At 32.4% G+C, this 16,318-nt stretch overlaps 2 protein-coding genes across 3 annotated transcripts; one reads left to right on the plus strand and one right to left on the minus strand.

Moving 5' to 3' along the window:
- The first annotated feature begins 4,367 nt into the window (after nt 1-4,367).
- Nucleotides 4,368-12,039, plus strand: LOC112697455 (carbon catabolite repressor protein 4 homolog 6). 2 transcript variants are annotated; one of them, XM_025750639.3, is made up of 17 exons: nt 4,368-4,579; nt 4,669-5,134; nt 5,765-5,931; nt 6,278-6,343; nt 6,840-6,892; nt 7,412-7,493; nt 7,639-7,670; nt 8,256-8,337; nt 9,004-9,096; nt 9,192-9,224; nt 9,310-9,398; nt 9,496-9,788; nt 9,892-10,407; nt 10,504-10,685; nt 10,877-10,962; nt 11,204-11,288; nt 11,644-12,039. In XM_025750639.3, exons 1-17 carry the CDS (start codon nt 4,469-4,471, stop codon nt 11,722-11,724), a joined length of 2,517 nt encoding a protein of 838 aa, XP_025606424.1. In that variant the 5' UTR covers nt 4,368-4,468; the 3' UTR covers nt 11,725-12,039. The 2 variants fall into 2 exon arrangements, with proteins under 2 accessions (XP_025606424.1, XP_025606423.1); XM_025750638.3 differs by having other exon boundaries at nt 9,892-10,685.
- Nucleotides 12,040-12,419: 380 nt separating this feature from the next.
- LOC112697456 (probable histone H2A variant 3) lies at nt 12,420-15,202 on the minus strand. The gene is made up of 2 exons (XM_025750640.2): nt 14,901-15,202; nt 12,420-12,931 (listed from the first exon to the last, which is right to left on the minus strand). Exons 1-2 carry the CDS (start codon nt 15,006-15,008, stop codon nt 12,635-12,637), a joined length of 405 nt encoding a protein of 134 aa, XP_025606425.1. The 5' UTR covers nt 15,009-15,202; the 3' UTR covers nt 12,420-12,634.
- Between the last annotated feature and the right edge of the window lie 1,116 nt (nt 15,203-16,318).

A 16,318-nucleotide genomic window follows, 5' to 3' on the forward strand; every position in this document is an offset into this window, starting at 1 on the left:
GCTTCTCAAAGGAGGACTGCCCGTTATGGAAGAAGGTTGTATGTTCTTGTAATCATTTGAACCTAACTTTAATGTTGTCAAAATAACTTTAACTGTCAAGAGGAAATCCATAGAAAGATATTTGTCAGATTAATATTCAGGAGCAACAGGTGAGAGATATGATGATTAGTAGTTTGCCTATGGAGGTGAAAAATGGTAGACGTATTCATTTTTTGGAGGATGATTGGTTACAAAGTGCCTCTTTAAAAGATAGTTTTCGAAGACTTTTCTCTGTTTCAAACCAACAAGGATCTGTAATAGGAGACTGTGGGTTTTGGGATGGGTTAGAGTGGGTATAGAACTTCGAATGGAGAAGATAACTATTCCAATGAGAGTTAGAGTTGCTTAACCAACTTCATGACTGGCTACGGATTGTAAAATTATCGGTTGTCAAATTTTCATACAACTGTATCCTCTCTAACAATCGTATGTAAATTTGACAGAAAAAGACTCTTTCAGAAGACATCACAAGTTACAGCTTCACTAGTACCATATGTAGAGGCTTGGTTCCTCCAAGAGTTAAACTTTTTGCATGGTTCGTCTTAGTAGAAAGGGTTAACACGAAAGAGAGATTGAGTAGACTTGGAATTATTCATCGTAATGATAATATCTGTGTTTTGTGTAAAAAGAATATCAAATTTGTGGATCATCTGTTTTTTTGCTGTGAGTTTACTTGACAGGTGTCCTGTGCTTGGTTGACATGTGCTGATAGAGCTTGGACCATGTCAGGGTCTGTCAAAGAGTCTTTTGAGAGTTGGATTGGAGTACCAGGTTGTAAGTCTAAGCAAAAGAAGTGACTGATAGGCTTCTTTACGGTTATTTGGAACATTTGGTTAGAATGAATAGCAGAGTAGTTCAGAGTTCAGAGACAGGTGTTAAAGACATTAAAAGTATGTCATTTTTGAGCTACAGGGATTGGTGTGGTGTTGATCCATATGGTTGTTGATGGCAATATCGGAGATGACAAATTGACAAAAGATTTTACCTTTTTATTTGTGTTTAGTGTTTGGTGTTTTGTTGTGCTCTTTATTCCTACTTGCTCTACCTTAGTGTGTTGAGCTACTTTTATTCAAAAAAAAAATCTGACACACTATATTTTTAACTTATATTAATAGAGTATTATTTACTAATCAAATTGAAGTGTTGAAACCAAAATTGAAAATTATAAAGATTAAGATGAAGATCTAAGACAATGATGTCAATTTTTTTTTTAAAAAGTGAATACCCAACTTGATTTTTAATAATTCTTTTTAAGGATAATGAGGCTTTTAACAAAAAGAAAATATATTTTTTTATTTTTAATTTTGTGAGATTGGTTAATACTTTATTAAGGATTTATTTCCTGAGTTAACGGAGCATATTTACATGACATATTAATCAGTTGCTTTATCCGTTAAGTGTCATTTAAGGTTGACATAAATTTTTGGGAGTCTCATTGACTTTTAAATAATTGTCAAGAGTCGTTTAAGATTTTTTTTTATATTTTTTTATATATATTAACTAAATTTATTGTGTAAAAACTGAAAAATATTAGTGATTTTTTTTTCATAAAAATTGAATATATATATAAGAATAACATTGTTAATTGTTGTTATTAATATTATTTATTTGTTACTAGTTATTCTAAAATATCAAACTTTGAATTTTTAGTGTTATATCTATCTGGTTAGTTGATATAAATATCTTTATTTTTTTATATATTTTAGATAAAATATTGTGTTAAATTCTTTATTATTTACTATAAAATAAAATATGCATTTTTGTAATAATAATGAGTTTATATCAATTATGATAGTTAATTTAAATTGAGTACACCTAAAATTTAATAAAATCTTAATAATATAATATTTTAACAATTTTTTTAAACAACAGTAAAAAAAATTTAAAAATTACTAATATTTTTTAACTTTTACATAATAAATTTAGTTAATATATATCAAAAATTATAAAAATAAAAAAATTATAAATGTTCCTTGACAATTATTAAAAAAAAACAAGACGCCAATAAAATAAATCTATCAATCTAGCTGATACTTAATAGATAGATTAGTAGTTTAACAAAAAAAAAAATTTATTCTGCAGATTTTTATAGTTTTATCAAATTTTTAATTAAATTCCTATAATTTTTTTTACTTTTTAACTGGATTCTTATACCGTAAATTTTTTTTTAATTTAGTTCTTATTAACGTTAAACGTCAAAAATACATTAGTGAAATATGTAATTACTTGTATTCTTATATTTCTTTGGTATTTCTCTTCTTTTCTATATTTTCAGAAATATTGCAGTTTTATATAATAAATTTGTATAAAAAGAAGTAATGTCATTTATTACGATACATGAGACTACAGGGTTAGTTAAAAAAAAATATAAATTGTGGATCAGAATAAAGAACAATTCTTGAATTCTAAAAGAAAAAAAAATAACTGATAAGGATCAAGATATAATCCTGTAATACTTCTCAACTTTAAAATCAAAAAAGAAAAATAAGACGGACCAAATTATATAGCTGGAACAAATAATAGTAATAAACAACTTAAGATTACTAAAATAATAGTAATATATATTTGGAACAAGTGATCAAAAATTGAATTAGTATTCTCATATGAAATAAGTTCAACTAATGAACTAACAATTATAGTGTAAGCCAAAGCAAAAAAGAAAAAGGAAGAGAAATATTTTTTGTACATAATTGTATAACAATTTGTTAGATGAAGCAAAAAAATTCATGCTATGTTACCTTCTATAGTGCTTCTTCATCAGTGTTGCTATAATATTCGGCATGCCTAATATCTTTCAAAAAGCTATATTCAGGTCCTACACTAAGGTAGTCTAAGTTGCACAAAATTTTTTTGAGACGCGATTACATAAATCTGAGTTGACACAAGGAAACTTTTAACACAATATGGGTCAAATGAATTATCCTGCACTAATTGAGTGAGGCTCAACATTTTGTCCATCATCATCCTGCAGCAGATAACTCAAAGCTCCATGCAGAACCCCAACTTCTCCCTTTGTTAATGTCGCAATATGCTTGTCACTGTCTAAGCCAAATCCAGCAGCTTCCATGCCAATTAGTCTAACATCTTTATCATCGACAAATTAATGAAAAAATCTCATGGCATTTGAACCTCCTCTAACACATGCAATCAGAAGATCTGGTTTTCCTTTCCATTTTTCCAATGCTCAACCTTATCATCCCTTTCAACACATCCCTAGTTGCATCTAAGTCACCACACTTACACTGGCCACTCAGCAATTTCATGAAGATGAAATTATCCTTGGGAACAATATACCTATCCACCATCTCCCGTATCACAAAGTGCAGGCAACAATGTAGTGAAAGTAATCGCATTTGGCTTAACACCACAAGGCTTCATCTCCTCGAAAATTTCCAGCCTCCAGTGGTTGCTGGCGGATTAGATCTTTGTTGTTCAATGATGAGGGACGAGCAGAGTAGAACACGCGTAGACGACGCAGAAGGATGACGACCAAGCGACGGACAACAACCACGCCACGGATGACGACACCAGAACACGACGGAGGAAAAATGCGGCTAGATGGGAGTTTCAAGAAGAACATACACTATGTTTGATTTTATAGAAAATAGGTGGAAAAAAAATAAATGAAAAGAAAATGAATGAAAAATAATATTTTTTTTGTTTGGTTACGAAGAAAAATATAAAAATTATTTTTACCATCACAAATAAAAAAATAAAAAAAGTGCTATATTTGTATATTTTTAATATTATTCTTAGTTATATTATTATTAACGAATATTGATATAAATTTAGTTTTAATATATTATTATAATAAAATTTTATATTTAAATATTATATATATTAGATAAATAATTTAAATTAAATATATAAAATTATAATATTTTATAATATTTATAAAATATAATAAAATATAAATAAATAAAAATATTTATATTTTATTTTATGATAAGAATATTAATATAATTTTATATTATTATGATTTTTTTTAATTTTTTTTATTCAAATAAATTTTTTTTATTTTTTTTTATTTATTTTCTATTCATCCAAATAACACATTAAGACTAAAATTCTCTAATTTTAAGACAAAATGTCAAAGATTCTTTTAGTATTTTAAAAATATAAAAATGTTTTTAATTAAATATTTTATTGTGAGAATGTTTTTTTTAACATAATATTCTATTATTTCAAACGTTTTGTCCTTATAAAAATTAAATTAAAAAATTATAATATAAAAATTTAATTAAAAAAATTATAAGAATCTAATTTTAAATTTGGTAAATCTAGAAAGATTTACCTATATAGTAATTAAACTTAAAAAAATATTGGTTGAGCCACGTGTCATCCATTGAGCATGTTTCGAGGCTCCAGCTAGCAAACACCGCTTGCACCCTTCTCTACTCTCCTGTTTTTTTTTTTCCTCTCTCCTACAATGAGACGCACTCCTTCGCCGAACCATCTGCTCGCCGCCGCCGTTGCCGCCGCCGACGCCACCTCAACAGCTGGCACTACAACCACCTTAATTATGTCTTCGTGCCACCATGTGCAATCTCTCTCTCTCTCGTGATTACATAGTAAACAAAACATCAATGCGCTCTTTAATTCTAACTCTCTCTCTCTTTGTGTGTGCAGTACCGAGGACGTGGGAGAGGATTCTCCGGGCGCTCCTACTCCAGTGGGAGAGGACAGAACGTTACTGGCGACGATCACTTCCGGTCAGTACGCGACACCAATTTGGGACTCCGGCGAGGGGAGAGAGGAAGATTCTCGAACCAAACACCATCGCCGCAGCAGCAGCAGCAGCAGTATCAGAATCAGTCTTATCATAGGGTTCCTCCGCCGCCGCAGCTTCAGAATCAGTCTTATAATAGGGCTCCTCCGCCGCCTCAGCTTCAGTATCAGTCTTATAATAGGGCTCCTCTTTCGCCTCAGCTTCAAAACTGTCAATTTCGCCACGCTGCGCCGCAGTTTCGGCCACCGCCTCCGCAGTATGATCACCGCAGGCCAGCGTTTCGTCCGCTGCAGAATCTCCGCCCACGGCCCCCGGACTATCGAGAGTGGGAACTTGCAACGGCGCCGCCGCCTCCTCCTCATTGTGGTAACTTCATAATATTATGCTAGAAGTGATTTTGTGACTTTATTTGCAAGTTCAATTTTAGGGTTTAGGAAGAAGTGGTTCATGCTTGCAGAACCCGAATATGAATCTTGAGAAATGAGAATGCAATTACTTACATTGAGATTAAAAAGAGATGCTGCGTCAATCTGCAGAAAACTTTTTTTTTCTCTCATTTTGTAAGAAGTTATTGTGAAAGAAGCATAAGCAAGCATGTTAAAAAGTTTGTTTCTTCAGAAATCAAACCTTCAATAATTTCAAAGCATGGCACTTTTTAGCTTGTGATTTTGAGATGCAAATGTTATCTGAACCAACAAGTTTTGTTTTGAATCAAACACAAAGGAACGAGCATTGGAAGGTTCACTACTTTTATCTTTTGTTATGATTTAGGGTGGAGCTAAAAGCATGCCACAATAAAACTTAAAAAAGTTTTCAAAAAATGAAAATTTGCAATGCTTTGACCGTTATTTGATGAGAGGAGAATTTATAATTTGACAGTATTACTTTCCTGCACTTCGTTGCTCCTATAATATAACAATTTATTTTTCCTGTAATATCATCAGGCTAATATAACATATTTTTTTCTTTTCTCTAATCCTCCCATATGCTTGACAGAACGGTTTATAATTGTGTCCTATAATATATTGGCTGACTACCTTGCTTTGGACCACCGGAGTAAACTTTACTTCCACATACCACGACACATATTGGACTGGCAGTGGAGAAAGAAGAATCTAATTTTTGAGCTTGGTTTGTGGTCAGCTGATATCATGTGTTTACAGGTTATCATTCTGTTGTAACTTGTTTATTACACCGCAATGCTTACTGCTTATTGAATAACATTTTTGTGATCATATTCTTCTGTAAGATTTGATTCTTCTTCTGTAACAATTCTATGAACCACATATGTTTTACCTGGAAGTCACATGTTTTCATATAATTGTTGATGGCAGATATTGAGATTAACATTCCATCATATATTCAACATCTAATTCAAACAAGATTTGAAATTTCACTTACTACTGAATTTGTGTCTTTGGATCTTTTGTTCCTTCTGTCCTGCAAGCCTGCACTTGATATAGATTTAGAAACAGTATTAACTTCTGATTTCATATTTATCACTTCCAGGAGGTTGACAGATTTGATGAGTTGGCCGAGGAGTTGAAGCTCAAGGGCTACAGTGGCTGCTGGAAGGTCGGTTAGAAGCTATTTGTCTTAAGCATTCATATTGTTAAAACTTTTCTGTTCAATACAGCTTGTACCATTTCTTATAAGCATTTATCTGTTTCAGGATTAGCTTGTATGGTTTAGTTGAGGTTTCTTTTTTTTTTTTATATACTTTTATAGATAATGTGGTATTTTGTTTATAAATAGGTCACTCTCAAATTTGTCCTATGGGGTTCTATGATCATGCAGAGTACAAGTTCTGTTCTTAGATAGTTAAGACCAAAAGAAGTATGCTTCACTTGATAAGCATCCATGTTCCATTGCTTCATATCATTTAATTGATAGATTGACCAAGATTCTAAAATGTGTCCAACATAGTTTTAAAATCAACAAGTTGTAACCAAGTAACCCGTGGTAGACTAACTTCAACATCATCATGTAATTATCCTTATTTTGATTTTTACACCATTTTTTCAAAATTCTGTGTATAAAGAAGTCTAACAGCATTTCAGTCTCCTTATAGATGCGTACAGGCAATCCAGTTGATGGATGTGCAATCTTTTGGCGAACATCAAGGTTCTGTACAGCTCTGCTTTGCAATAATGCTCTTCTTATTTTGTTTTTTGCTTTCCAAAGTTGTGTATGGTTCATTTTTTGTTAGGTTAATTTTTTGCCACTCATAATTATCTCTTGCAGTTCTTTTATTGGGTATACTTATGTAACCTTATTTGGCTCATAGTATACAACTTTATTAGCTCCAAATTTCAAATGGTATAGCCAAAATGCACTCCTAAATTGAAAGAGTGTGGGGTACTATGATGCATAATCTGGGGTCTTGCAGTATCAAACTATACACATTTTTCTATTATATAAGCCATTATCTCTGGTACACCTTAATTAATTGTATTCTTTGAGTATTTTCTGTTCTATTTTCTAGGGAGTTTTGATCTTGTTCCTTCTGATTCCAATGTCCATTTTGCACTTATTTAATGCCCCTTGATGTATGTGGGTTGGGCAGTGGGAAAGAGGATCCATCAATTTTATTTGTAATTTTCTTCATGTAGTAATTAATAATCACATTTATCCTGATTATAGGTTCAATTTGTTATATGAAGAATGCATTGAGTTTAATAAGCTGGGACTTAGAGATAATGTTGCACAGATATGTGTGCTAGAGGTATATTGTATTCGCATTCTAGTTGTAATTGCTTTGCCTAGTTCAAATTCTGTTAAAACAAATTGAGAATCCTTATTTATCTTAAATGTTCACTCCTTTATTAATTTTCTTGTAATTCTTATTTGTATTCTACTCCTTTGAACAGTTCAAAACTCAAAATGGATCTGTCCCGTCAAGGTGATTTCCCCCTTTTTTGGCTACATGACTTTGAACTTTTCTCCTATTATATTTTTTGGTTTTTGAGTAAGTGGAAGTATCTCGAGTTCTATTTATACTGGAAGAAAGAGCCTTCAGCCTCCTATTTTTCATTGGATATATACTAATCAATAGTTAAGGGAAAATGGATATTGCTCTCCTATTTTGATAATGTCACTCTTTACAAATTCATGCAAACATGCAATTCAAAAAATCATGTGTGGAGTGGCATTATCAAAAATAGAAGTGGCAATATCATCAGCCTAGTTAAGTTAAGTCTCAGCGGAGTTCAATATGTTGGTATTAGATATTCAAGTATGATAATTATGGCACTGTAGATTCCTTTGTATACCGTATACAAGTATACCACAGTAGTTTAATTTGTTGACTGAAGGTTATTTGACTTGAGCCTTAATCATATATCAAGATAAATACAAAGTTTATTCACTTGACTAGAGGCATTCATAACCTTATGGATTTCCTTCTTTTGATATTTTTAGCTATTATTCATTTTTTTAGGTTTATTTTTCTTTTTTATGTTTATAACATATTTGTAATATTCTACAGCACGAAAGGTTCAAGTAAAGTTGTGGTTTGTAACACTCATGTGCTTTATAATCCTAATAGAGGAGAAATTAAGCTTGGCCAGGTAACTACTGTTTGTTGCATAGGCTCTTATTCATTTATTAATTTCTATTATATCCAATAGTGTCATTTATTCTATGTAGCCAATCCTACCTAATGGGATAAGAAGTTGTTGCTACTGTTGTATTTAATTGTCTGAAACCTTGAAGTTCTAAATGTTTACCATGCTAGTTTCAGGATTGAACTTTTAGCCAATTAACTTTAATTTTCCATTTTATACCTTAAAATTAGTCTCTATTTTCCCATCTTGATGAAGCCCTCCGTTTACGTGATAGTGTTCTGGACATCCAGCATATAGATTAAGACTGTCATGTCTTAAATCTTATTGTGTGTTTTTTATAATGCCTCAAGCTATATTCATTTGTACCACCTATAGACCCATTAGTGTAAGCATCTCTTGCAATTATTCATTATCAAACTATCCTTCAGTCAATGCAAGCTAAGGTCCCTTAAACATGCAATTTAATGAAACAATGAATATGTGTGTCGTGTGAGCGGAACTTCTGTGAACACTGAAAAGTATATCCAATCTCATTTATCTCTGTTTCAGTCTCTATTTGAACTTGTGATATCAGTTCTTCATAGCTGACTCTGCTAGCTGCTGCTTTGTTGAAAATATGATTCTAAATTCCTCTTGTGTATGCTTTCTCATCTATATATGCTTCAACAGGTTAGAGTGCTAATTGATAGGGCTAAAGCTGTTTCTGAACTCTGGAATAATGCTCCTGTTGTTATCTGTGGCGATTTTAATTGCACCCCTAAGGTGATTTTTTCTCTTATCTCTTTTCATTCATTATCATTGTCATTTTGTATGGTGTTACAGGTTTTATGACATTAATATTCTTTATCTTGTCTCAGAGTCCTTTGTACAACTTTATCTCAGAACAGAAGGTATATGCTTTAGTTCTTTACTGTATCCTGTGTTGATTACTGACATGGCCAAAACAACAAAAATGAGATCTTGATATTTTTGCAGTTAGATTTGTCTGGAATAGATAGGAATAAGGTATCAGGACAAGCTTCTGCTGTAATTTGTGCATCAAGATTTTATGGTCCTAATTCAAGGTAGGCTTTTATGTTTTTTTGTGTTTGTGATGAAACAAGTTGATCTTGCATTTCACAAGAAATATATGCTAAATCTTACAAAACAATGCTGTGACAGATCTGCTAATGGTTCAGTTCAGACCACATCTAATGTGGGTGATGAGGAAGTTAATATTGAACAAAATAATTCTTTGTCAGACATGCAGAATCCAGATTCCAAGAGTAACAGTTCAGAGAATCAATTTTCTGACACTATTTCGAATATGCCTGATAAGTCTCTGACAAATGTGCAGCATGATAAGGAGAGTGATGCATATGCAATAAGGGATGTACAGGATACTGCCGTTGATCATTGCAAGACTTTTGGTGAAATTGAAAACATTGAAGAGTCAAATCCTACTTATAGTGAAGGTATGATCCGCTGAAATCATTAATGATGAGATAATTGACATCTGAACTTTGACCTTAGCTCTTTATGCAATTCATTCTAATACAATTGGTTTGGGATGCACAGAACATGTATTGGATACTGTCCAAAGTTTAAATCAAGGAGCATCAAGTGAACATGTATCAGATGCCGTCACTACTTCAAAGCAAGAATCATCAAGCAAAATTTCCAGCTTACATTTTCCTGAAGGAAATGGAAAATTGGAGTCTGAATGCTCCTCGACGTCTCTCCAGGAAGATGATCATTCTTCCAGGGTCAATATAGATCTTGAGTCGTCAAATATTCTCAATGAAGAAATTTGTTCAACTCCACTATCCAGCCAGAATTCAGTTTCTGATTCTTTTGAAGAACCTGATACTGGGTGTGGAGAAAGACTGTCTGATGAGCTTCTCACCAATGACAAATTGAACAGCTCATCAACCTCTGTAGTAGTAGATAAATCACATCAATCCGCCAACATTGACTTTCCACTAGAAGAAAAACTAGAGAAATTGTTCTTTGATGAGGTAGATAAAACCATAGGCAATGAAAATATGGAAGATGACACGGCATTCATATCATCCTTTTATAACACTGAAGAAGGTGCGAGTCTTGATCGTGGTCCATCAATGAAATCAAATATTGAAAAATCATATAAGTTTGAGGAATCAGAATCTGCTTCCAACTTGCTGCTTGCAGAAAGCAATGAAGTGGATGGTGACTTGTCTTCAACCTCAGCTTCTGAATATGTTAATGCTGAGAGAACCACTTATAACCCCTCATTTTGGACCCCAATGGACATAGAGACAGCAACAGGAAATTCAGAGTGCACATTCCTGGAGCATCCTTTACCACTCAGGAGCACATATACTGAAGCTATGGTAAATTCCAGACAAGGATTCTTACACAATTATATCTTATTTTATTTTCTGTCCATTCTTTTTTATATGATCAGCTGACTCATGCATTTCATATAATAGAAGCTTCCCACGCGTTGCATTTCCATATTTCTTCTAAACTTGCTGCTGTTTCATATTAACTTATTGTTTTTGCACTTTTGTCATGCCTACAGGATTCTTCAGGGACCAGAGACCCCCATGGAGAGCCGCTGGTGACCAGTTATAATAGATGCTTTTTGGGCACTGTTGACTACATTTGGTAGGTGCTGATTGTGCTATAGTTTTACAACCACTGTTTTGCTTATTATATTCCGAATTCATAGCAATTGAAAAATCTTATTGTGATATTCTTGCATATCAATAGTTTCATTGCCGAGTTATGACATGAAAATTTCAGTATAAAGTAGCTGTCAACAAAATTGATTTTGCATTTTTTGCATGCGTTACTCTGGGCAAAAGCAGCTGATAGAAATATACATCTCTCCTGATCTGTTGTGCAGGCGGTCCGAAGGTTTGCAGACAACCAGAGTTCTCGCTCCAATACCTAAACATGCCATGGAATGGACTCCTGGATTTCCAACAAAGGTAACAAAATTGTGGTTTTTTGTGAAAATTTGCAGGTTGATAGGTTTATTTATGGCCTTTATTACAAGTCTTCTTGAATTAAGATTCAATATGAATTATGTTCAGTTTATGACTAGCCACGCTCTTTCAGTATCAGCAGTTTTAGCCTGTCTGGGTGGGTGGTGAACTAATAGCTGTTTATATAGGCCCTGTTTCAGCACATTATATTTACATATGACCAAAAATGATTATAGTTGAGACGGACTTCCCTTATCGATAATAAGATACTTAATTGATTGCCCTGATCTTGCATATTGTGGCTTGGAATGTATACCTCGACTTATAATATTTTTTCTACTTTTCATTCTGTACATAGAAATGGGGTAGTGATCACATTGCCTTGGCTTCAGAATTGGCAATCTTAAAAGATGGTACCCAAGTCCGCAATGATGTTTAACGGCACTTTGATTCGCCCACCCGGGAGCTTTTTGCTATTCTGACATCAGAAGTGGTTCTAAGTCGGGCAAAATTTTCCACTCTCGGCTAATTGTTCTTATACAAAAGCAGAGACGAATGGCAGCCTTATTTATTTCTTGGGGTAAAATTTTTGTATTAAGTATATCGATGATCAAGTTAATGTTGTACATCTTAAATGAGTTGCATGATTTTTATAATATTGAGCTGTTAGGCAATAAGTTGAAATGGAATGAGCTAATATTTTGTAAGATTTATTTTTGTTGGTGAAATGAATGTGCCACATAATCACATCGTATGGACTAAATTGCATGATTACTACAATGTGATCAAATGGAAGGATTGCGGGGCTTGTTCTCCTGATCTCATTACTCCTTTCAGATTGTGTTATTTCATGTTCTCTATATAGCAAAACAGATTTATGGTCTTAAAAAGAATCAAATCAAATGATTGTTCACTTATTCTGATCATTTCACTTAGCACCGCCTCTCTTGAACAAAGAAATCCCGCTAAATTTGCTTATACATCTCAGCAACTGACCTTGTAAATTGCAGAAACGAGCAATTTAAATTTAAATTGAACAGACTTAAGTTATGAGAAATAACAGGAATTTGGCACCAGATTACAATTTGGCCAATGCAAAAAATAACCTAGAACAAATTCAAGAGACGAGCAATATTTTGATCTTGAAGTACCGGGCACATTAGTCAAAGAGGTCAGTTAATACAATAATAAATAAGGAAACCAGAAATTTTCAGCTTGCCTCCAAGAGTGGATCAAACTAATGCAAGAAGCAACTTATCCACAAAATCAAGATATCATCAAATTTACAGATTAAAAAAAGAAACTCATTTCTCCCATGTTGATCCGAAATTCCGAATGATATGTACCACTCACTCCTTTGAAGACTTGTTGATAAGAGACTTGTGAATATGAGGAATAACACCACCACCAGCTATTGTTCCCTTGATGAGTGTGTCGAGTTCTTCGTCCCCTCGAATAGCAAGCTGTAGATGTCGCGGTGTTATACGCTTTACCTTCAGATCCTTGCTTGCATTGCCAGCCAACTCTAGCACCTCCGCAGTCAAATATTCAAGGATAGCAGCAGAATACACTGCAGCTGTGGCACCAACTCTTCCATTAGCTGTGACCCTTGACTTCAGGAGTCGGTGAATACGTCCAACAGGGAACTGGATAAAAAAGATACACAATATGAAACACCCCAACACATTTACAGAAATAAATACGAAATTACTGAACAAAAATAGGAGTTTATCATATGATTTTGTACCAATAATCCACAAATATTTGCAAGCCCAACATGTGTATATGTACAATTTGTACATGCCACACAAGAATACATTAATTAACCGATACAGCATTGGTTATGAATAGAATTGCACACCAACATCATACAACTATTTCAATAATCACAGCTTAGGCAAAGTCTTTACTCTTTAAGGACCATGTGAAGTTGTGGACTCTCAAGATCATAAATCTTATTTACATGCTTCACCACTGGTTTTAATGTATTTTTTTTCCCTTTCTTTCCCATTTAGTATTTTACATAAATGTTTGATTTAGACATACAAAGTAAACGTTTTACAGTTTCTTAATGTCTCACTATAACAACTGAGGTGTTGAATGGAAACTAATAGCACCTTAAGGTTGTGTGTGGAAGTTGTCTCTTAGACATAATAGAGGCAAGAGATACATATGTGTGTTTGATAGTAATTCTAACATTTGGAGACGAGACAGTCTAAAAATGTCATTTTAAGATTTGAATATGAAATTGTGAGGATAAAGATGAAAATATAAAATATTTATAAAAATATTGTCAGAAGTTGTTTTTGTCTCATTGTCTTGTCTCCGATGTTTGGTCCATTTCATGAAATTTCAATGGCTGTTGAAGGCCTAACATAAGCCTCCTCCTATCCGGACTTGGAACCAACTATATAACACAGGTTTTGTTATTGTTGTTATCTACTTGTCTTGCTGCACTGTCCTCATTGCTGGAAGGACCAAATATAGAAAATTTATATGTTATAGTAACAGCTACAGAATAGGTTTCTGTACTGTCTATATATTTGTGACCATAGGCGACTTCCAAACGCTATGTAAGGGCCTCATTTTGCATTTGACTATGATAGCATGGCATGGCCCCAATTATGGAATAAGGCTTGTGAGCAGTGAGCCAAGTCCCAAGGTGACAACAGTATATGGCAGTGATAGACCAATTAGAATTAGCATGTGAAAATTGTATATAGCATGTAATGGAAGAAGCTGAATGGATTTGGTTGAGTTACTTAGGGACAATTAATTACAAATAGGGTCTTGAGGGAGTTCAGTTGTGGAAGTTGTTACCTAAGGGCAAGAAGGGAAGACTCTAGAATTCCTTCCTCAACCACAGTTGTAGCTTCAGCTGGGTTTCACCAATCAATACTTCGTGTGAATAAATGGTTTTATTGATTGTTTTCGTCGTCTTCTATCGTGAACCTACCGTGACCTGCTCTATCTTTTAACTAGATTATTATACTACATAGTAAGTGTCAAAGTTAGATAGGATGCCTTTTCGCATAATTCATAGAATCAATGACCAAAAAAGCAGAATCTTACATACAAAAGGATCATATTGAAAGAAATACATCTACAAGGCAAACAAAGACCCTTCATCATTTCACAGAATTGATGTAAAATAACTAAAATTTCAAGAACACACAAAATGTACAGCAACTGATTCGCATAATTCATATATGTATGTTGAGAGGATCATTTGTTAAAAACAACATTTTCATTCTTTCATAAATTAGTTTCATTTCATGCTTCAATTTTCCACCTTCCAAAGCACAACCAAATTAACCAAGAACATCCTTAATCACATTAACAAATAGAAAAAGAAAAAAAAATTGAGAAATGTTACTAAAACAGCACCTAGAAAATTATAATTCAGAAGCTAATAAATCTAATGTACTATAGACTACAGCTACAAACAAAACATGAATCAAAATGCGGAACGAAAAACAGTAGTAATAAAGAGACAAAAGATATAAACAATTTCAGAACTTGCGAACGTTTAACAGAAAAAGAAAAAAAATAGAAACGAGAGAAAAGTAAATCTGAAATGGCGAAAAGTATATTATAATAATAAAAGAAAGGAACCTGAAGACCAGCTCTGGAGGAACGAGAAACAGGCTTCTTCTTATCTTTGTCCTTGTTTGGTGCGGGGGTTTTGGCAGTTATCAAACCCTTTGCGCCTTTCCCTGACATCGTCCTTCTCCTAGCGACCACCAAACACGGCCTTATACAGGGATCGACCTTTCCAAGCTTTCTAAGTTCTCACGAGTCAGAAACAAGAGCCAGAGAGAGAGAGAAAGGGTTGAGAATGATCGAAACTGAAAGTTAACAAGACCGAACTGCCCCTTCTATTATTTTTTAAAGAATTTCACATTTGTCCTAATTTCATCTTTAACGATTGAAATGTATTATTTTATTTTAGATATTTTATTTCATTTTATTTTATTCTTCTAATTAAATTTTTTTGAAATTACAACTACTACTATGATAATTGTAATTATGATTTTTATCTTTATTTAAAAAAAATATAATAAAAAATAATATTTAAAAAAATTAATTTTAATAAAAAAACTAAAATATGACAATAAAATATTTTGAATAAAAATAAGACGTTGCAACTTTTAAATATTAGAAATAAAATTACGACTTAACTTATATATTAAAAGCTAAAATAATATTTTAGTCTTTTTTTAAATCCCTAAACCTATTACCAATGGGTTAATGTTTTAATTTGGGCTTAAAAATTGAGTGAACTTGATTTTTCTAATAACATTTTAGTAATGTGCTACCGTTAGTATTGGCGACACATTAAAAAGTGATGCATAGTTAGGGATAGTGAAAAGACGGCTAGAAATAAATATTTGTAAAAATGACCAATAGAAATTTGCAAAATTCACACGAAAATAGAGATTCGTCTCATGAACTTTTATTTTTATATATTAGATTATGAAGATGGAATTCTTAAAGGTGATTTAAATTTTGTGATATATATTAGGCCAATTTTTCTATGTCTTTAATTTTGGTGTCGAAATTGTCGAAGTTGCTTTTTTAGTAAGTTTTAAATATTAAAAAATTGTTTATTTTTATATTTTTAATTTAAATATTAATTTTTATTTTTTTAGTAAGTTAGGCAAGTGTATATAGGTACCATAGCATACACTTATATATTATTGTGGGTGTTTTAAAAGCGTTAATGACATTTTTTTTATATAATTAAAATAATATTATTTTACAAAATATCAATAATGTTTTATCTTTTTATAATTAAAAAAATATTTTTTTACAAAATATCAATAATATTTTATACTACCGTTGTAACAATGTAAAATATTAAAATGATCAAATATTGTATATTTCATACTAAAATTATTTATATCTAAAAATTTTATCCTCGTCCTCACAAATAAATAAAGACAAAGATAGGGATAGAGGTAACTACTTTACAGGGCCTGTTAAATTTTCGCTAACTTGAATTTATTAAAATATCCTTATTTATTAAGGTG

Source organism: Arachis hypogaea, chromosome 16 (assembly GCF_003086295.3).
Source record: "Arachis hypogaea cultivar Tifrunner chromosome 16, arahy.Tifrunner.gnm2.J5K5, whole genome shotgun sequence".
Taxonomy (NCBI): Eukaryota; Viridiplantae; Streptophyta; class Magnoliopsida; order Fabales; family Fabaceae; genus Arachis; species Arachis hypogaea.

Bases quoted from the DNA above. Each gene is read 5' to 3' on its own strand.
- LOC112697455 (XM_025750638.3), top strand. From the start codon at position 4,469: ATGAGACGCACTCCTTCGCCGAACCATCTGCTCGCCGCCGCCGTTGCC. The intron at 9,225-9,309 runs GTATATGCTTTA...ATATTTTTGCAG, and splicing joins ACTTTATCTCAGAACAGAAG to TTAGATTTGTCTGGAATAGA. The intron at 11,289-11,643 runs GTAACAAAATTG...TTCTGTACATAG, and splicing joins CTCCTGGATTTCCAACAAAG to AAATGGGGTAGTGATCACAT.
- LOC112697456 (XM_025750640.2), bottom strand. From the start codon at position 15,008: ATGTCAGGGAAAGGCGCAAAGGGTTTGATAACTGCCAAAACCCCCGCA. The intron at 12,932-14,900 runs GTTCCTTTCTTT...TTTTTTATCCAG, and splicing joins CCTCCAGAGCTGGTCTTCAG to TTCCCTGTTGGACGTATTCA.